The sequence below is a fragment of the Esox lucius genome, chromosome 24, assembly GCF_011004845.1.
Source record: "Esox lucius isolate fEsoLuc1 chromosome 24, fEsoLuc1.pri, whole genome shotgun sequence".
Taxonomy (NCBI): domain Eukaryota; kingdom Metazoa; phylum Chordata; class Actinopteri; order Esociformes; family Esocidae; genus Esox; species Esox lucius.
Window position 1 is genome coordinate 2396338 of NC_047592.1, and position 27080 is coordinate 2423417.

Below are 27080 nucleotides of genomic sequence, written 5' to 3' on the forward strand. Positions count from 1 at the left end.
TAAATTGCATCAAAAAACTTTATTGGGAGATAAACACTTTCTGACAGGTAAGGCCAATCAGCGTACATTTCATCCGTGGGAAGTGAGCGCGTTTATTTTATGCTGCTGTTGGTCAGGGTGGAGACTCTGCACAGGCCTTTTCCCCGCACCTCGAACCCAGCGCCCCTGTAGGTGGCCACGCCCCGTGAGTCCGTCTGAAGGTCAGGAAGGATCCGCTCCCAGAGCCTCTCTCTCGGGGACAACACACGGTCTGGCTCCCCTAGTGGACAGGAAAAAATATTACACATTAATTATTGGGTCTAACTGTCCCCCTCTCTGGAACACAGCGCCCCTACAGGCCAGGAGGAAACATTACACTATAACATGACAGTATACAGACAAATAAAAGGAACATCCTGAATGAATGAGCGGAGGAACAAAATAAATGCAGATGCTTTCATACAGGTGAACTGAATGATGCAATTAAGCAAGTAACATCCCATCATGCTCTGTGATACATATAAAAATGCTGATCCGGATCAGTTGTCAAATCAAAACGCCAAAAGAAAAGAGTTAGGGAACCATAACCCCAAGTGAATTTGGCAAATGCAAATGCAAGTACAAATGGCAATTCTAAAAGTGCAATGAAGGCAAACTGAAGGTGCAAGGTAGCACGTGCAACTGAAATGAAGGGATAGCAGCAATGAGGTAGATGAGTATGTGAAGCAACTGAAAAACGTCCTCATCAAGACTTTGTGAGGCAGTGTCAGAGTCCAGTAGTACAAGGCAGTGTCAGAGTCCAGTAGTACAAGGGAGTAGTGCAACAAGGTCCCTGACAGGTAGTACCAAGTGGGGGCAGGTGGGTGTGGTTAGTCTGCAATCAACATGAAGAGGAGAGTGGTTACCAGGGTAATCCTGGAAGGTGATCCGGTCGCCAGGTACTGCATTGCTGGGTGGTTCCAGAAGCTCCATCTGGATCTCATCACCGTTGACATCATCACTGTCGTTAGGGGCGGAGCCACAGAGAACCATCGCCGTGGAGACCACGCCCTTCACACGACAGGGGCGCACGTTGCACAGCAACACTGCCAGGTGACCCTGAAGCTGCACACACACACACACACGTTTGGGTCTTGTCGATCATGTTGGTGTTGGTGTGTGTGTTTTGGGTCTTGTTGATCACGTTGGTATTGGTGTGTGTGTTTTGTGTCTTGTTGATCATGTTGGTATTGCTGTATGTGTTTTGGGTCTTGTTGATCATGTTGGTATTGCTGTATGTGTTTTGGGTCTTGTTGATCATGTTGGTATTGCTGTATGTGTTTTGGGTCTTGTTGATCATGTTGGTATTGGAGTGTGTGTTTTGGGTCTTGTTGATCATGTTGGTATTGCTGTATGTGTTCTGGGTCTTGTTGATCATGTTGGTATTGCTGTATGTGTTTTGGGTCTTGTTGATCATGTTGGTATTGGAGTGTGTGTTTTGGGTCTTGTTGATCATGTTGGTATTGGAGTGTGTGTTTTGGGTCTTGTTGATCATGTTGGTATGTGTTTCTTACCTGTTCCTTGGGAATGTGTCGTAATGCGCTGACCACAGTACGAGGAGCCGGCTCTCCCAGGTCCACCTCCTGGACATATAGAGCACCGGCCAATGGGTGGTAGCGGATGCCCACGATCCGACCAATCCGCAGGTCGAGGCGTGACACGTCCACACGAGCCTCCTCCTCAAAGGCGGAGTCAGAGTTATGCCCCTCCTTCCTCCCTGAGAGATTGATGGAGGGATGGAGGATGTGAGATGCCAGAAAATGATAGAGGGATGGAGAGGGAGACAGTGGATGTGAGACGCCAGTCAGGCGGACCTTCATCACAGACTCTCCTGGAAGACAAATACCTGAAACATCTCTTTGAACATCCAGGCCTGTGTCTGTGTGTGGGAATGTGTGACAGTGCGTGAGTGTGTCCCTGTCAGCAACACCTCTGCCGGCGGTTCATTTTGATTGGTTGATATTGGTTCATAATGATTCGTTGATATAGGTTCATACTGATTGGTTCATATTGATTGGTTGGCCCTGGGTCGGGTTAACATGAGATGGTAGTGATGTTGCTGTCCAACCACCGCTCTTAAATGGATCACTACACGCAAGGGATCAGAGGCAGTACAATACAGCCTAGATAGAGGACAGAAGTAGTACAATACAGCCTAGATAGAGGACAGAAGTAGTACAATACAGCCTAGATAGAGGACAGAAGAAGTACACTGCAGCTTAGATAGGGGATAAAAGTAGTACACTGCTGCCTAGATAGGGGACAGAAGTAGTACACTACAGCCTAGATAGGGGACAAAAGTAGTACACTGCAGCCTAGATAGGGGACAGAAGTAGTACACTACAGCCTAGATAGGGGACTGACGTAGTACTCATTTACTTCTATCCCTTAGAGTTGTAAATTATCTTCAGGAGTGACTGTGTGTGTGTGCATATGTGAGAGAGAAACTGCGTTACTCACCCTTTTTCTCCCCTCCTCTCCTCCTCCTTCCATCTCTCTCCCTGTAGAGGGCAGGTCTGGGGCAAGTGCCGGGGTCTGGGGGGGCAGCCGTGCCCCCCAGGTTGGTAGAATCTGTGGCATTCAGTTTGGCAGCAGCTGCTTTAGCTGACAGAGTAAATCGCAGCCAGTCAATCAATGAACCAATTAATCTATAATCAATCAATTAGCCAATCAATCAAATAACCAATCAATACATTAACCAATCAATACATTAACCAATCAATACATTAACCAATCAATACATTAACCAATCAATCAGCCAATCAATCAATTAGCGAATCAATCAATTAGCGAATCAATCAATTAGCGAATCAATCAATTAACCAGGGATATAGGACCAGGGAAACTAACCAACCAGCCAGTCACCCATTTGCTTATTGCTTCGTTCTAAAGGGTCTAATTGTTCTAGCCTTGCCTTTCTTCTTCTGCTGCTTTTCAGTCAGTAGAGCTTTGAGGTCACAGATGTCTTTCTTCAGCTTGGCATTCTCAACCAGCAGCTTCTTCTCCTCTCGGACAGAGGCCTGCAAAACTACACACAGAAAACACTACAACTTAAGCACTTGTTCAAATATCTATGAATAATTTAGAGAGACAGGTAGAGATAAAGGACCAGAGATACAGGACCAGAGCAAGAGACAGGTAGAGATATAGGACCAGATCTAGAGACAGGTAGAGATATAGAACCAAAGTGAGTGACAAGTAGAGCTATATGATCTGAGAGAGAGACAGGTAGAGATATAGGACCAGAAAAAGAGACAGGTAGAGCTATAGGACCAGAGAGAGAGAGACAGGTAGAGCTATAGGACCAGAGAGCGAGAGAGACAGGTAGAGCTATAGGACCAGAGAGCGAGAGACAGGTAGAGTTATAGGACCAGAGAGCGAGAGACAGATAGAGAAATAGGACCAGAGAGAGAGACAGGTAGAGAAACAGGACCAGAGAGAGTTCTTACGGGCTTTCTCCTGGAGGAGCAGAACCTGTGTTTTAAAATACTCCATGATCATCTCAGTCTCCTTGGGGTCCAGCTTCCCCAGAGATGACAGACCTGGAATACTGGGCAGGGAGGAGAGGGAGACAAGTGACCTTTACTTATAAGACCCATAACTGAAACCACATGTTAAGGGACAATCATGTCTTGCTCTCTCCACTCCATCTTCCACGCTTCTGCTCCAAACCTTTCATAAAAAGGAAAACATATGAAGAGAATTTGGTATGGCGTTAAGTTTAATTAGTTTAAAATGCATTCTATGAGAACATTTCTAATAGCCAACTTTAAGATGGTTTTGTTAAAATACAGAAAACCTGATGTACACACACATATATATATATATATATATATATACACACACACACACACACACACATATATATATATATATATACACACACACATATATATATAATGTATATTATATATTAGTTTATTGTAGTCCGGATGTTATCAATCAGTTTTTAGAAAAAATACATCTATTGAGGTCTTCTCAAACTTAAAAGTAAAATAAATCTAAAATGACAAAAGCCTTTTATTCTCTACGCCAATCAATCACACCTGAACGGGCAGCCACTGGAGGCTACGTCCCCCTTAACCTTCACACTGGCACGCAAATGCCCAGGGGTCAGGCGCAGGGAGAGAAAGTGGTTCCACACACACACACACACACACACCAAAAACAGAGAGTGGTTCTACACGCACGTGACAGATTGGTTCCAAACACACACACACACTCACACACACACACACACTCACACACACACGTGACTGAAACAGAGGGTGATGTGGGGCTGACGAACAGGGAGATCAATCTGTCTTTATCTGGCGGGATGCAAAGCAGCACAGCTTCTCTATGGCACTCAGTCCACTTCCTCCCTGTTATCCGGTCCATAAATCATAAACTATGGGCTTTGGTGGCCTTCCCCGACGGCACCTCTGCCTCGCCACATCCCAATTAACTTTCCATACAAACACACAGGCACAGGCGATATGAAATCAGAGGGAGGACTTGGGGAGAGAGAGAGAGATAAGAAAAGAGCGTGTGGAGTTTTCAAGTCCGTTGTTTTTCTGTCAAGTTAATCATTTTAACATTTCAAATATGTCTATGTAAACGTGTGTGTTTACTGGGACTGTTAACATGTGACTGTTCATTTCCTCTATTAACACTTGTCCTTCTATTACTCTAGCTTTGTGTTTCCCATGTCAATGAAGCTGCTTTGAATTCAGACTTCAGAGCGATGAGGAAGTGGAGAGCTGAGCAGGAACGCTGTTCACAACAGATGACTATTACCCATCACAGCATTCTGTGGCTCCTTATTTTATTCAATAATACCAGCCTTACAGCTATACAATCACTTCACATGACGTGTGTGTGTGTGTGTGTGGTGACTCTCATTTGCCTAATTCCAAACATAAGTCCAACCTGATGTCAGACCTTTGATATAATACACTCAGACACACACAGTACTAGAACAACAGTAAGAGTACTAGAACTTATAGTACTAGAACCCAACAGTGTTATAACTTATAGTACTAGAACCCAACAGAGTTATAACTTGTAGTACTAGAACCCAACAGTGTAATAACTTGTAGTCCTAGAACCCAACAGAGTGTTATAACTTATAGTACTAGAACCCAACAGAGTGTTATAACTTGTAGTACTAGAACCCAGCAGTGTTATAACTTGAAGTACTAGAACCCAACAGTGTTATGACTTGAAGTACTAGAACCCAACAGTGTTATAACTTGTAGTACTAGAACCCAAAAGTGTAATATCTTGTAGTACTAGAACCCAAAAGAGTGTTATAACATATAGTACTAGAACCCAACAGAGTGTTATAACGTGTAGTACTAGAACCCAACAGTGTTATAACATGTAGTACTAGAACCCAACAGAGTTATAACTAGTAGTACTAGAACCCAACAGTGTTATTACTTGTAGTACTAGAACCCAACAGTGTTATAACTTGTAGTACTAGAAACCAACAGTGTTATAACATGTAGTACAAGAACCCAACAGAGTTATAACTTGTAGTACTAGAACCCAACAGTGTTATAACTTGTAGTACTAGAACCCAACAGAGTGTTATAACTTGTAGTACTAGAACCCCACCGTCTTATAACTTATAGTACTAGAACCCAACAGAGTGTTATAACTTGTAGTACAAGAACCCCACAGTGTTATAACTTGTAGTACTAGAACCCAACAGTATTATAACTTGAAGTACTAGAACCCAACAGTGTTATAACTTGAAGTACTAGAACCAAACAGTGTTATAACTTGTAGGACTAGAACCCAACAGTGTTATAACTTGAAGTACTAGAACCCAACAGTGTTATAACTTGAAGTACTAGAACCAAACAGAGTGTTATAACTTGTAGTACTAGAACCCCACCGTGTTATAACTTATAGTACTAGAACCCAACAGAGTGTTATAACTTGTAGTACAACAACCCCACAGTGTTATAACTTATAGTACTAGAACCCAACAGTATTATAACTAGTAGTACTAGAGCTCAACTGGTTGTTATTATTTGTAGTACTAGAACCCAAAAGAGTGTTATAACTTGTGGTACTAGAACCCAACAGATTGTTATAACTGGTGGTAGTAGAACCCAACAGAGTGTTATAACTTGTGGTACTACAACCCAACAGTGTGTTATAACATGTGGTCCTAGAACCAAAGAGTCCTGTAAGTCTGAACAAGACAGAGCAGCTGCAACTATAAATAACTATCTTGCAGAAGTCAACAACCTCAGGCAGGTGGTTAGTGAAATAGGCTACACACACACATACATACTAAAACCACACGCACACACACACACACACAATGAAGAGTTGTTGCTTAAAAACAACAAACATCCTGAAGTATGTTTAGTTGGCTCAATGTAGGCCTATGATAAGTATAAGCGCCACCTGACACCAGGCCTGCTAATGCAAACACACATTGATCCTAAACTCAGATTCATGGCTCAATAAAAGTTTGACCAGGAAAGAAAGAGACAAGAAGAGACTGAATGAAAGAGACAGAGCAAGAGAAACAAACAGCTGAATGAATTTACCTGTGTCTGTGATTCGGTGAGTTAGAACTTTCAGCCATGATGGAAACGTTGCTGCTTAACTGAAGGACACCGACCAACCACGAACAGACTGACTACGACCAAAGAACACCAACCAACAGACTGACTACGACCAAAGAACACCAACCAACAGACTGACTACGACCAAAGAACACCAACCAACAGACTGACTACAACCAAAGAACACCAACCAACAGACTGACTACAACCAAAGAACACCAACCAACAGACTGACTACGACCAAAGAACACCAACCGACCAACGGACTGACTACGACCCAGAACAGTCTATTCCTGCGTCTGACAAATGTTGAGGGGTTTAGGCTGGTCTCTCCTCTCTCCACTACATAGTCCACATTCTTCAACTCAGCACAGGAGCAGTTGTGCTTGCAGATCAAGTTCCCACAAGCCGTTCGCGCCTGCACTGCTACTCCGTTCCCTGGCTGCACTCTGCGTCTTCGGCGGGCAGCGGAATGGCCCACGCCACCTCTCCCACATCCCCCCCCCCGTGGCGGGGTCGCGTTCAGGGAGAAAGGGGAGAGGGGCTATTTAAGCGGGAGACTGGGGGAGGAATTAATGAGAGCAGGCCTGAAATAAGACTGCGGCTGTTCTTGTGCCCAGAAAACAAAAAACGTGTCCTTAGGAATATAACAAACTAGTAAAAACCTGCAGGGAGAATGCATTCATGTATGACAATGACATAGAAAGATCCATTGTGGATCGACAATTAAGTTAAATCTAATATTGTTTAGTCCAAAAGCCTACGGCACAATTGGTGACATTAGTGCACATACTAAACCACACCCTTTGCAATCAAACCTCTCTCTCTTAAGCAGGGGTGCTCTCGATTCTGGAAGGAGGTCTACACACTTACACATGTTCAGCTTCTTCAGTCAGAAGCCACTGAAAAACATGCAGAGGCTTTTTTTGAATAATTGAATTAGAATGCCCGTTAAGGTCTACAGACTGTTCCTCCAAATGAAATGAATTGACTTCAGGGTTACGTCCCAAATCTGAGGTCAACTCATCTGAAGTTCACATTTACAGTTTTTCTCGATTGCTTACAAGCATCGAACAATACAGAAGTTCCATTAACCAAACTCTTCCCACAGTCAGCCAAGCTGAAGTGTATTTGAACCAAACTGTGAATCATTTCTCATTGCCTTCACACAAAATGCATTCAATGAACACATTCCCCAAAATCCATGAACTCTTTTCTCATTCATACTCCACCACCCCCAAAATATATTCACAGCACATGTTTCCTCAAATGCTTACACACTGTTCTCAAAACTGTTAAAAACACATTCAAAACAGAATGGTGGCAACTGGTGTGCATTTTTGCAGTAATCAGATTGAAATATGAAGAAAATGTTTTTATATTTGTTAGAAAATGTAAATAATGTTAGAATATTTAGTCAATCCAAAGACTGTTGATTGCAGTTTCAACTGAAAACCGACCCAAGTTTGGTACACTGTAACTTTTGAGAGAAACGGCAAATGTGTGAAAGAACTCTGGTATCAATATATCCAGGTAAGATGTATGTTCAATAACCAAACAGGGTATTCACACATTTAAACATAATGTAAAGTACTGTAAAACTACGGATTTACTGTTTTTTTTAGAGAGTTATGAAGATGGAAGCCAGTGAAACTGCACATTAATTCATCTTTGTGGATGAAGCTGGATTCAACCTGGCGAAAACACACCGCAGGGGAAGAAATGTGATTGGTCAGAGAGCCACCATGGATGTCCCAGGCCAGAGAGGAGCTAACATCACAATGTGTGCAGCACTGTCCAATGATGGTTTGGTGTTACATAAACCACTCATTGGCCTCTACAATACACAGAGGCTAGTGAATATAGTATACATGTTGATGTTTGTTTGTTATTTTTGCTGCCCTGGAATTTGGGGAAATTTGTTTTTTGTTTGAACTTTTTTATTTATTTATTTATTTTTTTTCAAAAGTATAATTTACTTTATGCAACGATATAGAAAGAATAAAGGATATTCCTCCACATTTACGCATTTCTGATTCATTCTTGTTCCATATACTTTAGTATAGTCAATCCAGTAAAGTGAGTTGTTTTTCTTATTCTATGATCAAATACTGATTTATGTGATTTTTTATTATTTTTTTAAACGTACAAGATAAAACTTTGTCATTTCTGTAATGCTCCCTGTTGTTAGTGTTTTTAGGTCAGTGTGTTATGAGTGAGAGTGTGTTTTTGGGGGGTTAGATTCACGTTTGCAACAATGCATGTTGGTAATGCACGCTTTGTGAAGAGTTTTTTTATTGTGGTTTCAGTATTGACCGATGCTTGTAAGCAATCGAGAAAAACTGTGATCAACTGGTAACGGCTAAGAACGTTTAGACATCCATTATGTGATTCTCGGACACCGGCTTTAAACGTGGTCAAAAAGGGTCCGTGTTATGCATGTGTCCTGGTGCCCTGCCCTCGGAGCTGCATGCTTTCAGACGCATTTGACCACGTTTAGCATTTCATGGCTAAATCCAACATACAGATGATGCAAATGTAAACACAAACATCCAACCATAGAAGGGATATTTTACATAGTTTTATTTTGTAAATCACTAAAGACCCAGACTGCATATTCAAGGTTAGGATGAGCACAGAGGTTAAGGTTAGAGGTTATAGTTTGTGTTAGGGACAAGGGCTAACCCTTGTGAAAACCTGCTTCAGTCAGCCTGTTTCAAATGCAAGCTCCGCCCTCTCAACTGCATCAACCAATCACATGCTTTTCTACCTTAAAGACAGATCTGCTCCTGAAGCATGGTTTAATATAGTAGAACTCCCAACAACAGTTAACAGGATTATTTTTCATTGATTCCTGTCGCCCTCTTCTGGTGAGTAGGACGCAGCGCAGTCACTCAAACAAGCAGTTGTAAGACAAGGTTCTTGGAGGGTCCTTCAGGGGTTCTTCACATGGGGGAACCCTTTCAAGTTCTTCAAATAACCCTTTAAAAGGATTAATGAAATAAGCCCTGTTCAATGTTTCCTCAAACAAAAACTTTTGAGGAAACGGTTGGGGTAGATTTCTGAGCAGGTTGGCTGTTCATTTGGATCTTTGAATAACAAGTATAAGTAGTTCTTTACAATACCTTTTGACATTATTCCTTGAAGACCTTATAGGGGTTCCGCCACAGTTTCGTAATGAAAGACACTCCAAGAATCTTTTCTTTTGAGAGAGTATATTGACTGGGAATCCGATTTAACTTGATTAGCAGGTTCATGCTCTATCAGACATGAAAGGCAGTCCTTTCAAGAATAGACATGACAGGCAGTCGTTTCAAGAAACAAAACTGAAAATCCAATTCATGAATGAAAACACGACATGCATCAAACCTAAGAAAATATACCTATATGCCTATTTGGGCATAAACCACAAACCCCATCGTGAAGTATTGGTTAAGTAGATCAGAAAAGTCTGTCACTCCTGCTAGCCTATTAGGACACGCTACACAGTATACTGGCATGTTCACTAGTAGGCCTACCTACTTTGAGTTTTAGCCTCACAACAAGAGTTTATAGGCTGAATCACTCCCTCTTTTTATGACCAGGGCCGACAAATTTCGTTCCATACCGGGTTGTTTACTGATACTTTTAGACATCCGAAATCGCACCCTATTCCCTTAGCACTGCACTAGTTTTGACCAGGACCGAGAGTAGTGCTCTAGTGTGCCGTTTGACACGCCACAGTCATGGGGTAGATCGAAACTAAATTGAAGAAACGAGCAAAGGAGTTAACTCGAACAGCTGATCGCTGAATAATTTTTTTATTACCGAGGACAGCAGACAGCGCAGAACAGGACAGTCCCCAGACCCCGTGGTGACGTATCTGATTAGTGGCGGTCAGTCATATGCTATTACGTGGCTCTGGTGGGGATGACTCAGTCCAGCGGGAGGTTTATCCAACCAGAGGACTATGAAGTGGCTCGCAAATGGGAGGCAGGGTGCTGGGCCAAATATGGGCAGGTGAGGACTCTATTCTGCCTCTTGTGTAAGAGTTCGTTAAAAATAAGCTAGGGCGTTATCAGATTTTTAGTTTTAGAAAATACAGAAAGGTTTATATTATCCAAATATTAACCCACTAAAAGAGGATATTTGAATGTTGCAATAGAAACTCTTAGGGGCGTGTTTTGCTGAAGGTGCCGGGTTTGCCTGGACATTAGGGGGGAGGAATGGGCGTGTCAAAAGTGCCAGTGTGTGAGCTACATGTCCCCCTTCTCATATCGACACTCAAATAAACATAAGAAGTCGACCAGGAACGGACTGAAAGATATAAGGCCTGCCGATCTTTATTCCACTGAAAACAGGTGAGTGCCATTGTTTTATAAAGTAGACAGGCCAATGGTTTGGTTAAGTGCTTTGGTTGCATTGCGTAGAGAAAGCAGGTGAAAAGTTTGAACCCGGGGAGCAATTGAACTCACCTTTACACAGGTAGGCCTACGTTGCGTAAGCTCTTTTTGCAAATTACAAAAGCGAACTTAATTACCTCGCATCAACTGGTTCTTGTAATGCTATTTCACAATAAAACGGATGATTTACACGCTTCCTGCGTGTAATTTGGGAAGACGACGGAAACTAATCATGGGTCACCTGTCCAGTCTTACCGCTTTTACAGCCCACGTCATCTCACTGGTCTAAAGCTAGAGTTTAACATTGTAGTTTAATCATCAAATTCCATGAAGATGATTGACATGGAGTCGTTGGCCATGTTCAAAATAAAAGCACGATACTTCAAAAATATACAAGTCACTGGGCGTTATTAATGTCACCGTACTCGTTGATTAGTCGGCCAGTCCGAATTTACCCATGATACATCGTGTTTAATTCCATCCCCTCAGTTCATTACCGCAATGTATTATTGGTAAATTCAGACTGGATGACTGATCTACAACTGCACTGATATTGATTTAATGTTAGATTTCGTGGGTCCAGTCTGTTTTTAGTGAAGAGTTGAAGTGCTCCGTACACACAACAAAGTGTACATTTGAAGTTGTTTCTGCTGGTTTCTCTTTCTTTATGTTTAAATTTGAGAAAAAATATCCACAGTAAATAATTGTGGACCTGTCTCTTCAGCTCCCATGTGCGGCTGTTTAAAGGAGAAACCAGATCACATCGTCATCCATCAAAAATATCCTAACAGCTGAAATTCCCACAATTCAAAAACAAAACAAGACACATTAGATATAATAAATGTTTTTTTACAAGACAAAATAAATGTGACGTCCGATTCTAACCTATCAAAACAGAGCGAGAGTAGTGCCTGCCCTTCCCCAAACCACCTGAACCTCAGTTTTGGTTGGGATTGTTATTGCTGGAGAGCCATCACAGACTGGGTGACTGGGGTTTTTGACAAGATTAAACAGCTTTTTCTTTTAACAGTTTTTTTTTGGAGGAGCTTAGCCATTTCAACGGGGCGATCCCGTGACCGGAGTGGTCCTTTAATATTCCATGACTTGGCACCTGTGGAACCACACCTGGCACCCTCCAGCAGACCACCTCCTGTTTTGTGAACGTTACTTGATGAACAAACACTTCAGTGAGCCAGAACTCAGTCAATATTATGTTTCCCTGGATACGCCACCCCAGGAAAGAGGATTTTCCTTTCGAAAGAGAAATGCATTAGTAGACCTGTAGTTTTGAAAGTGAACTGTTTTCCCATTGTTTGCTTGAGGTAGGATTGCAGCAAGGATTGATATTCGGGGTCTCCTTTGTCATATATTTGGTTTTGTAATGATCCAAATGTCTTCAGTGGGTAACAGGTCTGGACTGCGGGCCGCCCAGTTTAGCACCCAGACTCTCACAGAGCCATGCTGTTGTAATATGTGCAAAATGTGGTTTTGCATTGTCTTGTTGAAATAAGGCCTTCAATTAAAAATACTTTGTTTGGATGGCAGCATATGTTGCTCCAAAACCAGTATATATGGTTCAGCATTAATGGTGCCTTCACAGATATGCAAGTCACCCATGGCATGCACACAAATGCACCCCCATACCATGATCTGTGCGCTTATAAAAAGCTGCATGGTCCCTCTCCTCATTAGCCCGGAGGATGTGGCGTCCATGATTCCCTAAAATAATTTCACATTTAGATTTTTCAGACCACAGGAGAGGTTTCCACTTTGACTCAGTCCATCTTAAATGTGCTCAGGACCAGAGAATGCTCTGGCATTTCTGGAGCTTGTTTATGTATGGTTTCTTCTTTGCATGGTGGAGTTTTAACTTGCATTCAAACAATGGTTTTAAGAAATGTTTATGAGCCCATGTAGTAATTTTCACTACAGAATTGTCTGTTTTTATTGCAGTGCCGCTTGAGGGCTCAAAGATCACGGCCCTCCGATATTGGTTTTCAGCCTTGTCCCTTGCGTACAGAGATTTCACTGGATTCTCTGAATATTTTATGATATTGTATACAATAATAGATGATGACAAATCTGACATTGAGAAACGTTATTCTTTAATTGTTGCACTATTTAAATGTGTTCAGTCTTTCACAGAGTGGTGAACCCCTCCCCATCCTCACTTCTGACAGACCCATCCTCTCTGGAATGATCTTTAAATACCAAATCATGTAACTGACCTGTAGCAAATTGACCTAAAAATATTCCACCAGGTTTTTAGCATTACACAACTTTTCCAGCCTTTTGTGGCCTCTGTCCCAACTTTTTTGGAAATGGACTTGTAATGTAATTGATATATTTTCCATCTATGTTGCATCCAAGTTTTTCCAGTCCAAATTGTTTTATACATGACTGAGGTCCCATGACAAAACCAGTTGAGCCCCTGCTGTTGATGACCTTTAACCTTTAGGTTCCAGTAGGAAGGCGAGAGATGTGTTGGAAGAGACACTGTTTAAATAATAAGCCAGATGCTTGTTGCCTATTCACTGATTGGTTTGTTTGGTGGGATTGAATGGCTGTTAGGTTTGGTTGATATAGATGTCCCCAATAAGGCAGTGAAACCTGACAGGTTGGTCCCCAGAGGTGTTTTTGTCCATAAAGTTTATCCACAAAGGTATGTTTATTCAGGTTTGGTTAGGGTTAGAATTTGGTTAAGTTAGGTTCTGTCTGTCTGTGTTTGTGTGTCTGTCTGTGTTTGTGTGTCTGTGTGTGTGTATGTCTGTCTCTGTGTGTGTGTCTGTCTATATGTGTCTGTCTTTGTGTGTGTGTGATGTGACACCTCTTTGTAACTTGACACCTCTGTCCACATGGTGGTTCTGTGTTTACCTCTCCACACTCCGTTGTCTGACAATCGTGTGTGTCTGTGTGTGTGTATGTCTGTCTCTGTGTGTGTGTCTGTGTGTGTGTATGTCTGTCTCTGTGTGTGTGTCTGTGTGTGTGTATGTCTGTCTCTGTGTGTGTGTCTGTGTGTGTGTATGTCTGTCTCTGTGTGTGTGTCTGTGTGTGTGTATGTCTGTCTCTGTGTGTGTGTCTGTCTATATGTGTCTGTCTTTGTGTGTGTGTGATGTGACACCTCTTTGTAACTTGACACCTCTGTCCACATGGTGGTTCTGTGTTTACCTCTCCACACTCAGTTGTCTGACAATCGTGTGTGTCTCTGTGTGTGTATGTCTGTCTCTGTGTGTGTGTCTGTGTGTGTGTCTGTGTGTGTGTATGTCTGTCTCTGTGTGTGTGTCTGTGTGTGTGTATGTCTGTCTCTGTGTGTGTGTGTGTGTGCACGCTGACAGATGTGTGTTGTGTTCCCACCCAAAGTGTAAGCGGGTACACATCGTCCCAAAACATTTTGCAACAGAAGCCGTTTCCTGTTGACACTAGACTCCAGACTGGAATGCATCATTGAATATGTCCAAAAGGAGGTATTGTTTTCACCACAACAGCATGCAGTTTCTGTTGCTAAACATTTTGGACAGTAGGGCTCTGTGGTGAACGGACCAACAGCTTATCTCTCACATGGTTACTGTTATCAACCTATTGATTGTGCTGTTTCCCAGACACTCTTCTGACCAGGAGACAGTGTGATGTGTACTGTTAGTTAATTTCACATTCTCTCTCTTCTCTCTTCTGCTCAAAGTCTTGTCAGGAAGAGTATATCATACAGGAAATTGGAGTGTTCCTACTGAATTGAATTGCATTGCAGAACATCAAACATCTCTGAGGTCCAGAGAGCTCAGTGAATATTGTACTTCATTGATGGCTGTTCCCCACCTCATTTAAAAACTGTTTTTTTAAGGTAAACGTGTTTAAAGTTTTAGTTAATTGTATTTCCACCCACATCCCTGTTCTTGGACTATCTTAGTATGGGTTGGTTCAGTCTGTCTACTAAATGATATTGATTGCAGTAACAATGTGTGAGACAATAGAAACTGACATCTGGGTTTTTTCTGTTCGATTACAATTTTAGGGAGGCAAAAGTCCATGATTTACGATAGTATTCACTGAATAAAAATAATACATGCAACAATTCCAAAGATTTTACTTAAAGTTCATATTGGCAAATTAGTGAATGTAATTGATTCTCCCCAAATCAATGGATTTCAAATGATGTACTGAGATATGTTCATCACTTACACCTTTAATAAAAAAAAGAGGCATGGATGGTTGTGTGGGAAATGTTGTCCCACCTTCGGGTGTCTGTGGGAATCCTGTGCCACCCCTCGGGTGTCGGTGGGAATCCTGTCCCACCCCTCTGGTGTCGGTGGGAATCCTGTCCCACCCCTCGGGTGTCGGTGGGAATCCTGTCCCACCCCTCGGGTGTGGGTGGGAATTCTGTCCCACCCCTCGGGTGTGGGTGGGAATCCTGTCCCACCCCTCGGGTGTGGGTGGGAATCCTGTCCCACCCCTCGGGTGTGGGTGGGAATCCTGTCCCACCCCTTGGGTGTGGGTGGGAATCCTGTCTTCCATGGATTGTGAATAGATGTATACAACATGTGTAAGTCATCAACATACTAGTTTCTATGACTCTATCTGTGAAATAAAGATTAAAATATTTATGTGAAAGATCAGCATTGCCTAATTACATCAGATTGCCAATTAATCGGTTGAGCTAGAATAGATTTACAGCAGTATGCTTCTTTTAGTTTTTTTTATATATATATATACACACACACACACACACACACACACACACACACACACCTAAAGGATTATTAGGAACACCTGTTCAATTTCTCATGAATGCAATTATCTAATCAACCAATCACATGGCAGTTGCTTCAATGCATTTAGGGGTGTGGTCCTGGTCAAGACAATCTCCTGAACTCCAAATTGAATGTCAGAAAGGGAAAGAAAGGTGATTTAAGCAATTTTGAGCGTGGCATGGTTGTTGGTGCCAGACGGGCCGGTCTGAGTATTTCACAATCTGCTCAGTTACTGGGATTTTCACGCGCAACCATTTCTAGGGTTTACAAAGAATGGTGTGAAAAGGGAAAAACATCCAGTATGCGGCAGTCCTGTGGGCGAAAATGCCTTGTTGATGCTAGAGGTCAGAGGAGAATGGGCTGACTGATTCAAGCTGATAGAAGAGCAACTTTGACTGAAATAACCACTCGTTACAACCGAGGTATGCAGCAAAGCATTTGTGAAGCCACAACATGCACAACCTTGAGGCGGATGGGCTGCAACAGCAGAAGACCCCACCGGGTACCACTCATCTCCACTACAAATAGGAAAAAGAGGCTACAATTTGCACGAGCTCACCAAAATTGGACAGTTGAAGACTGGAAGAATGTTGCCTGGTCTGATGAGTCTCGATTTCTGTTGAGACATTCAGATGGTAGAGTCAGAATTTGGCGTAAACAGAATGAGAACATGGATCCATCATGCCTTGTTACCACTGTGCAGGCTGGTGGTGGTGGTGTAATGGTGTGGGGGATGTTTTCTTGGCACACTTTAGGCCCGTTAGAGCCAATTGGGCATGGTTTAAATGCCACGGCCTACCTGAGCATTGTTTCTGACCATGTCCATCCCTTTATGACCACCATGTACCCATCCTCTGATGGCTACTTCCAGCAGGATAATGCACCATGTCACAAAGCTCGAATCATTTCAAATTGGTTTCTTGAACATGACAATGAGTTCACTGTACTGAAATGGCCCCCACAGTCACCAGATCTCAACCCAATAGAGCATCTTTGGGATGTGGTGGAACGGGAGCTTCTTGCCCTGGATGTGCATCCCACAAATCTCCATCAACTGCAAGATGCTATCCTATCAATATGGGCCAACACTTCTAAAGAATGCTTTCAGCATCTTGTTGAATCAATGCCACATAGAATTAAGGCAGTTCTGAAGGCGAAAGGGGGTCAAACACAGTATTAGTATGGTTTTCCTGATAATCCTTTAGGTGAGTGTACATATAAGAACTCTCGTTGCCACATGTCTGTCAAATTCATTGTTTTTAGTGAAGTCCAACATTCCTAGGTCCGCCCTAAAGGCCGGGTTAGTGTTGACCTGAGAGAACATGGTCCAGTCATCACGTTGTTCTGGCCGTAACCACCATCATCCTCTCGTCATTATAGACGTCGGGCTCTTTACCGACACAGAATGTCTCATCACAATGTTGTTTTTTGAATTCGTGCTCAACGGACCCCCGTTAAGGCTCCGATGTGCCGTGTCTCAGGACAACCCAGAATACGCCATGTTCCATTTACTACAGAGACGACTTGGATTTGAAGATCTTTTCTCATGTCTCCAATTGCAGTAAATGTATAACAACCCACATTTTACCAAACGTCTCTCATAATAAGTTAGCATCAAGCAGCAAAATGGAAATTCAAGGCTGCAGTTTGTACGGTGGGCGGCGCATGCTCCGTAGCCAGCGTAGGGCGGGCGGCGCGTGCTCCGTAGCCGGCGTAGGGCACTGTATTTTCCTTTGGTGAAACCAAGCTGGGAACACTGAGACTGTGGTAACATGTGGGCCAATAAGATTTGCCTCCGGTTATAACGAAAATCTTTTTTATTGCCGTGGGACTTTGGCCTCAACCTTCCCCTTCCCATCTCCACATCTCCCACTAAACCTTCCTGACTGGACTTGTCTTTGTACAAACTTGTCAGCCCTTGAAAAGTGTGTGTGCGTGCGTGTGTGTTGACCTGTACTCAGGCAGTGTCCACCTCTTGTCCTCTTTGCATGGAAGGCATTTTGTTTATAAACCCAAAGCAGGTGGAAAACAACAAGACACACAGTGCAGATAAATAATGGAAACAAATCAATTGTACAGTATCTAATCAGCGTTCAGAATAAATCTCTGCCGACCTTGCATTCCATTCGTGTGTGTAATGGGACTGTGCATAGACAGGAAGGGGACATTGTCTCGCCTGTGTTGACAGAGTGACTACACCTGAAACCACAGCTAGAAATACACCTGAAATCCCTCTGTGTTCTCTGAACGCTAGAGCTCTAGCCATATTGACTAACGACCACAGGGAGGGAGAAGTCACGGATTAAATATATTTCTGCCGTATATCTTTTTTTGTCGCAAATTATTAACTTTTACGGTAAATTATGATTTCCTTGCCAATAGGAGAATTAATAGAATTTAAGAACCTGACTTTGTGTACTGGAGTAGGAGGTGAATGGTTCTGAGGCTGATCCAGAAGGACTTACTTAAGGCGAATGTGTTTTATTTTTTCCCCAAATTTTGTTTTTATCTGTTATTTTTCTGAATTGTGTTTTATGATTTACACTATTTTTATCTGAAAGAGTGTCTAATAATGTGAATGAAACTTCAACAGTTTTTTAACATGATATAAGAGTACATTTGTAATGATGCAACACAACGTGGTACTTTTATTATGTGTAATATATACAGTATCTCACAAAAGTGAGTACACCCCTCACATTTTTGTAAATATTTGATTATATCTTTTAATGTGACAACACTGAAGAAATGACACTTTGCTACAATGTAAAGTAGTGAGTGTACAGCTTGCATAACAATGTAAATTTGGTGTCCCCTCAAAATAACACAACACACAGCTATTAATGTCTAAACCGCTGGCAACAAAAGTGAGTACACCCCTAAGTGAAAATGTCCAAATTGGGCTCAATTAGCCATTTTCCCTCCCCCAAGGTCTTAGGTGTGAATGGGGAGAAGATGTGTTAAAGTTATCGCTCTCACACTCCCTCATACTGGTCACTGGAAGTTCAACGTGGTACCTCATGGCAAAGAACTCTCTGAGGATCTGATTTTTTTTTTGTTGCACTACATAAAAATGGCCTAGGCTATAAGAAGATTAACAAGACCCTGAAACTGAGCTGCAGCACGGTGGCCAAGACTATACAGTGGTTGTCTTTGGGAAATAGACGTATGAGTGCTGCCAGCATTGCTGCAGAGGTTGAAGGGGTGGGGGGTCAGCCTGTCAGTGCTCAGACCATACGCCACACAATGCATCTAATTGGTCTGCATGGCTGTTGTCCCAGAAGGAAGCCTCTTCTAAAGATGATGCACAAGAAAGCCCACAAACAGTTTGCTGAAGACAAGCAGACTAAGGACATGGATTACTGGAACCATGTCCTGTGGTCTGATGAGACAAAGATAAACTTATTTGGTTCAGATGGTGTCAAGCGTGTGTGGCGGCAACCAGGTGAGGAGTACAAAGACAAGTGTGTCTTGCCTACAGTCAAGCATGGTGGTGGGAGTGTCATGGTCTGGGACTGCATGAGTGCTGCCGCCACTGGGGAGCTACAGTTCATTGAGGGAACCATAAATGCCAACATGTACTGTGACATAATGAAGCAGAGCATGATCCATCCCTTTGGAGTCTGGGCCGCAGGGGCAGTATTCCAACATGATAACGCCCCCAAACACACCTCCAAGACGACCACTGCCTTGCTAAAGATCCTGAGGGTAAAGGTGATGGACAGGCCAAGCATGTCTCCAGACCTAAACCCTATTGAGCATCTGTGGGGCATCCTCAAACGGAAGGTGGAGGAGCGCAAGGTCTCTAACATCCACCAGCTCTGTGATGTCGTCATGGAGGAGTGGAAGAGGACTCCAGTGGCAACCTGTGAAGCTCTGGTGAATTCCATGCCCAAGAGGGTTAAGGCAGTGCTGGAAAATAATGGTGGCCACACAAAATACTCACACTTTGGGCCCAATTTGGACATTTTCACTTTTAATGACTGTGTGTTGAGTTATTTTGAGGGGACATCATATTTACACAGTTATATAAGCTGTACACTCACTACTTAACAATATAGCAAAGTGTCATTTCTTTAGAGAAGATGTAATCAAATATTTACAAAAATGTGAGGGGTGTACTCAGTTTTCTGAGATACTGTAGATACAGCAATAGATAGCTACTGTAGATTGAGAAGCTAATAGGTGCTGACATTGTATGTGGCTATATTTACCACGATAACTCATCGTTTGGAAGATCACAGTTTGCCTGCCGGTGTAATTATAGGCACATGGAGTCGGTGAGTTTGACCCAGTGGACCAGTGGACAATGTGAATAGGGTGCTGATGTCGTCAATCACATCTGAAGGGGGAGGGGTTGAGGAAAGGGGAGGGGCCAAAGAGTTTCAGAGAATCAGAGAATGAAGCTTGACATTTACGGACAGTTTCTTAGACATGGATTAAGCCAAGCTTAAACTGTATGTGCAAAACCGGCCCTTCGAGTGATAGAATGTGGCTGGAGATGGAGAGAAAGTTAAGATGGGAGTGAAACCTTTTTCATTTTTGTTTTTTACATTTACTTTCTAATTAGTAGCACCCATCTACAACCAAATACAGATGAAAAACGGACTGTGGCCAAGGGATTGGTGGAATATAAATCAAGGATTGGTAGAATATTATACAATATATTCTTAATCATCAATATATTAGTTTCCACTGTGCTCTGCCTTTCATATCAACCTGGTACTTTTATTCTCGCTGAACTAGTTTCAATTGGGAAGTGAATGTAATTTAAGCTAAATTCTACCCTGTGACTGATATTTGTTTGTTTCCAGGTCTTTCTGGAGCTCCTGACCGGAGCATTCATCACCCTTCATAGCAGTATTTGGACCTGATAGAGGTACTGCTTGGGGACCTCTAACCTACCAAACATTATTAGTGGTTGCACCTTCCTGGAACTTTCTGGAAGACATTTTGGACCCTCTTGATTATAGTTTAACCAATCAGGGGTCTCGTAACACTTGTTTAAGGACATTTGGAGTCCTCTGTCTGACTGGTTTAAAGATGGCTGCCACAGAGCTGATGCTGCAGGATGACGAGCGACAGACTGAAGGCAACTCTCTCCTGGACGTATCCGTGACGATAGAGCCCCTCCCCCCTCCTCACATCATACCCAATGGCAACGCCCGCTGCAACCCCTCCTCAGCAACAACAGACCATGCCCCTAACACCAAGCCCAAGTGTAACCACGACGATCGCCAGGACGGCGGCAGCAGTGTTACCAGCAAGTCCAGCCGGCTGATCCGCTCCCTTAGTAACGGTCTCCGTAGACACCACAACTATGTCAAAATTCCGATTCCAGATGGCCGTGGCAACCGGTTACCACGGGAATGGTGGAAAACTGGTGTGGCGTTTGTTTACGCGCTCTTCAACCTGGTCCTGACCACCGTCATTATCACAGTTGTACACGAACGGGTCCCAGACAAGTCTGTCAGCCCGCCGTTACCAGACAAGTTCTTTGACTATGTGGAGCGTGTCCCATGGGCCTTCACGGTAACGGAGGTCAATGGCATGGTTCTGGTTGGACTCTGGTTCATACAGTGGCTCTTCCTCAAACACAAGTTAGTACAATACCAGTATAAAATACTATAAACCTATTATACAGTAATAGGGATATACCAAATGTAAAATATGAATTGTACTATACTGTCATTTTAATAGAAGTACAATAATGTAAAACTAATATAACTACTAATCTAATACTAATATAACTACTAAATGAATAATATGACAACTGCTACGCTGTAAAACTGAAATAAATACTATACTGTAATATAAATTGAACTACTATACTACTAATACATTATTGTAATATTACTGTCCTTTGTACTAACTGTCTCTCCTCTCTCCATACTGTCTGTCTCTTCTCTTTGTACTAACTGTCTCTCCTCTCTCCAGATCTATCATTGGAAGGAGGTGTTTCTTCATGATTGGAACATTATACCTGTATCGCTGTGTTACTATGTACATCACAACATTACCTGTGCCTGGCCAGCACTTCACCTGTGCTCCCAAGGTACACACACACACACACAAGCACTGACACTCTGTAGTGGTGTTGGGGTCAGATGTTTGTTCAGGTGCACCGACTGGCAGGTGAAGACTAGGATGAAGACTGCGCAGGGGGTGAGGAGTGCGCAGGGGGTGAGGAGTGCGCAGGGGGTGAGGAGTGCGCAGGGGGTGAGGAGTCTGAGGAGGGAGAGCCACTAAGATCAATTGGTGTCCATTACTTCACAGACAGCAGATCTTAAGGACAGTTGTTCAGAGTAAACAGGGTTTCACAATGTGGACGGTTTCCCACTATGGAAAATTACCTCAAGAAAGAAAGCCTCCCAGTGTCATTGACCCCACCCACCCATGTCATTGACCCCACCCATCCATGTCATTGACCCCACCCATCCATGTCAATGGCCCTGCCCACTATCCAGTCTTGATCCACAGAAATATTTAAAAACACTGAACCAGCCTACCGTACAGTTATTACCACAGGGACTGGAGGGTGTGTCTGCCTTCTCTCTCTCTCTCACTCTCTCTCACTCTCTCTCACTCTCTCTCACTCTCTCTCACTCTCTCACACACACACACACACACACACACACTGATGGATACAGTAGACGAAATGCAAACATCCTCCCTTTCACAACTTTTTTTTTAGTCAGAAGTGAATCATAGAACAAACAGTAGTGATTACGGTATGTTAACTACGCTGGCTTCTCCCCCTGTAGCTGTACGGAGACTCGGAAAGGAAGGTGTGGCGAATCCTGCGACTGATTAGTGGGGGAGGCCTGTCAATCACCGGGTCCCACCTCATGTGTGGAGACTTCCTGTACAGCGGACATACTGTGACCCTAACACTGGCATACCTGTTCATTCAGGAATGTATGTACACACACACACACACACACACACATACTGTGACCCTAACACTGGCATACCTGTTCATTCAGGAGTGTATGTACACACACATATACACACACACACACACACACACATAATGTGACCCTAACACTGGCATACCTGTTCATTCAGGAGTGTATGTACACACACACACACACACACACACACACACACACACATACTGTGACCCTAACACTGGCATACCTGTTCATTCAGGAGTGTATGTACACACACACACACACACACACACACACACACATACTGTGACCCTAACACTGGCATACCTGTTCATTCAGGAGTGTATGTACACACACATACATACACACACACACACACACACACATAATGTGACCCTAACACTGGCATACCTGTTCATTCAGGAGTGTATGTACACACACACACACACACACACACACACACACATAATGTGACCCTAACACTGGCATATCTGTTCATTCAGTGCATACATGCATACATAAACCCAGTTTGTTGTTTATTTGTTGTTTTCTTTCACCAGACTCTCCCAAGAAGATGAGGTGGTATGTGGTGCTGTGCTGGTTGCTAAGCGCAGTGGGCATTGTCTGTATCCTGATTGGTCATGAGCATTACAGCATTGATGTTGTCATCGCCTACTTCGTTACATCACGCCTCTTCTGGTGGTACCACACCATGGCCAACACTAAGGTAATCCCCCTGTCAGGTTAAACCATGGCCAACACTAAGGTAATCCCCCTGTCAGGTTAAACCCTGTCCAACATTAAGGTAATCCCCCTGTCAGGTTAAACCCTGTCCAACATTAAGGTAATCCCCCTGTCAGGTTAAACCCTGTCCAACATTAAGGTAATCCCCCTGTCAGGTTAAACCCTGTCCAACATTAAGGTAATCCCCCTGTCAGATTAAACCCTGTCCAACATTAAGGTAATCCCCCTGTCAGGTTAAACCCTGGCCAACACTAAGGTAATCCCCCTGTCAGGTTAAACCCTGTCCAACATTAAGGTAATCCCCCTGTCAGGTTAAACCATGGCCAACACTAAGGTAATCCCCCTGTCAGGTTAAACCATGGCCAACATTAAGGTAATCCCCCTGTCAGGTTAAACCCTGTCCAACATTAAGGTAATCCCCCTGTCAGGTTAAACCATGGCCAACACTAAGGTAATCCCCCTGTCAGGTTAAACCCTGTCCAACATTAAGGTAATCCCTCTGTCAGGTTAAACCCTGGCCAACACTAAGGTAATCCCCCTGTCAGATTAAACCCTGGCCAACATTAAGGTAATCCCCCTGTCAGGTTAAACCCTGTCCAACACTAAGGTAATCCCCCTGTCAGATTAAACCCTGTCCAACACTAAGGTAATCCCCCTGTCAGATTAAACCCTGTCCAACACTAAGGTAATCCCCCTGTCAGATTAAACCCTGGCCAACATTAAGGTAATCCCCCTGTCAGATTAAACCCTGGCCAACATTAAGGTAATCCCCCTGTCAGATTAAACCCTGGCCAACATTAAGGTAATCCCCCTGTCAGATTAAACCCTGTCCAACATTAAGGTAATCCCCCTGTCAGGTTAAACCCTGTCCAACACATTCCGTGTTATTGTATTTTTGTTCAGGCCCTGCGCGGGGCGCCTAACAACTACTTGTCAAGAACCTGGTGGAACCCGATATTTAACTTCCTGGAGAGTAACGTCACCACGCCGGTACCGTGTGTGTTCTCCTGGCCCATATCTCTGCCCTGGTGTAACACCAACCCATGTGAGCAGTACTCCATGGTGGAAGGAGACGCAAACAGGGACGAGTAGAGGAGAGGAGGAGAGGAGGAAGATTGAAAAGCCGGATGAAACACTGGACTTGAGGACAATGAGGCCAAAACATTCCTGTCTTCCTGTTTGCAGACTGTCTGCTTCCAACTTGACCAAACACACACACACACACACACACATTCTAGGACTGGGCAATTCTAAAGTAGGTGCCTGTGTGTGGATATAGAATGGAGAACTGTTCTAAACATGTCTTCCAGGCCTTGTGCCTTGTGGAGAGAATGAAGGTCTGTCCAGTGAGACTGCGGCGTAGTCTGCAGAGACTGTCTGAGTGTAGACTTTCCTGTGATGAGGTGGTCTGTGGACTGTATTGGTTCAGAGAGGTTCATTAGGGAGTAGACTGCCATGTGACAACTACTCATTATGCATCTGTATGCATCTGCCATTGGTCGTTCCAGCCAGAGGTTGGACAAAATCTAATTCTGACGTTTTAAGGATAATAATTCAAATATCTTCATAGCGACCCTCCCACACGGCCTTTCCACGTGACCTTCCCACACGACCTTTCCACGTGACCTTCCCACACGACCTTTCCACGTGACCCTCCCGCACGACCTATCCACGTGACCCTCCCACACGACCTTTCCACGTGACCCTCCCGCACGACCTATCCACGTGACCCTCCCACACGACCTTTCCACGTGACCTTCCCGCACGACCTTTTCACGTGACCTTCCCACACGGCCTTTCCACGTGACCCTCCCACACGACCTTTCCACATGACCCTCCCACACGACCTTTCCACGTGACCTTCCCACATGACCCAGAAAAGAAGTGGACACAACCGGACTGGCGCACCAGAAAATGTTTGGTTCTAGATAAATTATTAATTATTGAGTTTGCTTTTATCCATGTTACTGAAATGTGTTTTTGTTTCATATACTTCTTAATTTGTTTGTAATTTAAACTTGTGTAAATGAGTGTAATCTAATGTATGCTTTGGTAATAAAACCGGTTCTTACTTAGCCATGTGACAGGAAGCACAAACATTAGTCAGGACATCTGTCTTTGTCACAGTGTGTTGTTCAGGCTCTGCCCCAATCTCCTTCCACCACAGCTAGGTAAATTTTGATTCAGTTGATTAAAACCCCCTTAGCCAACAAAACACCATGTTAAAATGTCTTCCTTGCTTAGGTTATTTTTGGAAAACATTTAAGATGCAACATAAATACACTATACTCAGGTAGTGATGGCCATTCGAGGCACAGACTATCTTAAACCATATTGTCTTATACATTTCCATGATGGCTTTTATTGTGATTAATCAAAATCTGAGTGCTGCCAGCATAATATCCTGCTGCTGAAATAACGCTAATGGAGCCTTGAATGGCCGTCACTACACTCGGGTATACGTCCATTTTGGCACGACGGTAAACATTCCGCCAATGGGAAGACCGGATTTGACATAGAAAGAAGGGGCGGTCTCAGACTATTTCGTAGCCTACAAGGTAGTAAATTTACCAGACTTTTTCTTTTGAGTGTCCTTATTCCGTTTGCAGCCCTGATATGCTACAGAATAGTACTCGCCTCATCGGGACTTGCTCGCGCTCTCCGCGCGCTCGGTCAGCCGTTGCAGCGATATTCAAGTTCTCTACTCGGCGAGACAGACTACATGAACAGAGTGTTGAAATAATAAAGTTTCTATACGTCTTTGCGAAGTGATCAGTTATCTAAAACACATGTTTATCAGATGTAGGCAGTCTTGTAAAGGTCCACCCGTGGATCTGATAATGGACGGACAGAGCAGGAGATTGACAGACTCCTGAAGTCAATTGCTGTGCTGTCATGGTCCTAACCTGGGTCTGAATTGGAGTTAACGGTCTCTCCTAATCCAGAATATATTTTTGAAATGACTTAATGAAAACCAAAAACACATTAAACAGACATTAGCAGGACAGCTAGATTCTCTGTCAAATATGTTTTAGCTCATTAAAACGTGTCATTAAAACAATAATAATTGCATTACGTTTCAGTGGGGTAATTCTAAAACATGGACAGTATGGCCTACTGGATTTGTTTCAAGCCCATGGCTCTAAAATCCATCCATCCATCTTCTTCCGCTTATCTGGGGCTGGGTCGCGGGGACAGCAGTCTAAGCAGAGATGCCCAGACTTCCCTCTCCCTAGATACTTCCTCCAGTTCTTCCGGGGGACACCGAGGCGTTCCCAGGCCAGCCGGGAGACATAGTCCCTCCAGCGTGTCCTAGGTCTTCCCCGGGGTCTCCTTCCGGTGGGACGGGACCGGAAACACCTTCCCAGGAAGGCGTTCCGGAGGCATCCGAAAAAGATGCCCAAGCCACCTCAGCTGACCCCTCTCGATGTGGAGGAGCAGCGGCTCTACTCTGAGCTCCTCCAGGGTGACCGAGCTTCTCACCCTATCTCTAAGGGATCGCCCAGCCACCCTGCGGAGAAAGCTCATTTCATCCGCCTGTATCCGGGTTCTTGTCCTTTTGGTCATGACCCAAAGCTCATGACCATAGGTGAGAGTAGGAACGTAGATTGACCGGTAAATCGAGAGCTTTACCTTGCGACTCAGCTCTTTCTTCACCACGACAGACCGGCTCTAAAACAACCCACGATAAACAGCCTTACAGATTTCCATAAAGGGGCCATATGTAAT

The 27080-nt window shown here is 43.6% G+C and overlaps 2 protein-coding genes across 5 annotated transcripts; one reads left to right on the forward strand and one right to left on the reverse strand.

Moving 5' to 3' along the window:
- aimp1b (aminoacyl tRNA synthetase complex interacting multifunctional protein 1b) lies at positions 1 to 11222 on the reverse strand. 3 transcript variants are annotated; one of them, XM_029117855.2, is made up of 7 exons: positions 11042 to 11222; positions 3468 to 3568; positions 2933 to 3046; positions 2479 to 2622; positions 1533 to 1735; positions 885 to 1083; positions 1 to 259 (listed from the first exon to the last, which is right to left on the reverse strand). In XM_029117855.2, exons 2-7 carry the CDS (start codon positions 3517 to 3519, stop codon positions 93 to 95), a joined length of 879 nt encoding a protein of 292 aa, XP_028973688.2. In that variant the 5' UTR covers positions 3520 to 3568; positions 11042 to 11222; the 3' UTR covers positions 1 to 92. The 3 variants fall into 3 exon arrangements, with proteins under 3 accessions (XP_028973688.2, XP_034146564.1, XP_028973687.2); XM_034290673.1 differs by lacking the exon at positions 11042 to 11222 and adding an exon at positions 10395 to 10457; XM_029117854.2 differs by lacking the exon at positions 11042 to 11222 and adding an exon at positions 6570 to 7096.
- On the forward strand, positions 10501 to 25432 carry LOC105009076 (phosphatidylcholine:ceramide cholinephosphotransferase 2). Of its 2 annotated transcripts, XM_029117836.2 has the most exons (7): positions 10501 to 10586; positions 10732 to 10927; positions 20529 to 21314; positions 21652 to 21769; positions 22479 to 22632; positions 23168 to 23334; positions 24255 to 25432. In XM_029117836.2, the coding sequence occupies exons 3-7, from the start codon at positions 20758 to 20760 to the stop codon at positions 24441 to 24443; spliced, it is 1185 nt and encodes a 394-aa protein (XP_028973669.1). In that variant the 5' UTR covers positions 10501 to 10586; positions 10732 to 10927; positions 20529 to 20757; the 3' UTR covers positions 24444 to 25432. The 2 variants fall into 2 exon arrangements, with proteins under 2 accessions (XP_028973669.1, XP_034146563.1); XM_034290672.1 differs by lacking the exon at positions 10732 to 10927 and having other exon boundaries at positions 10511 to 10586.
- Positions 25433 to 27080: the final 1648 nt, after the last annotated feature.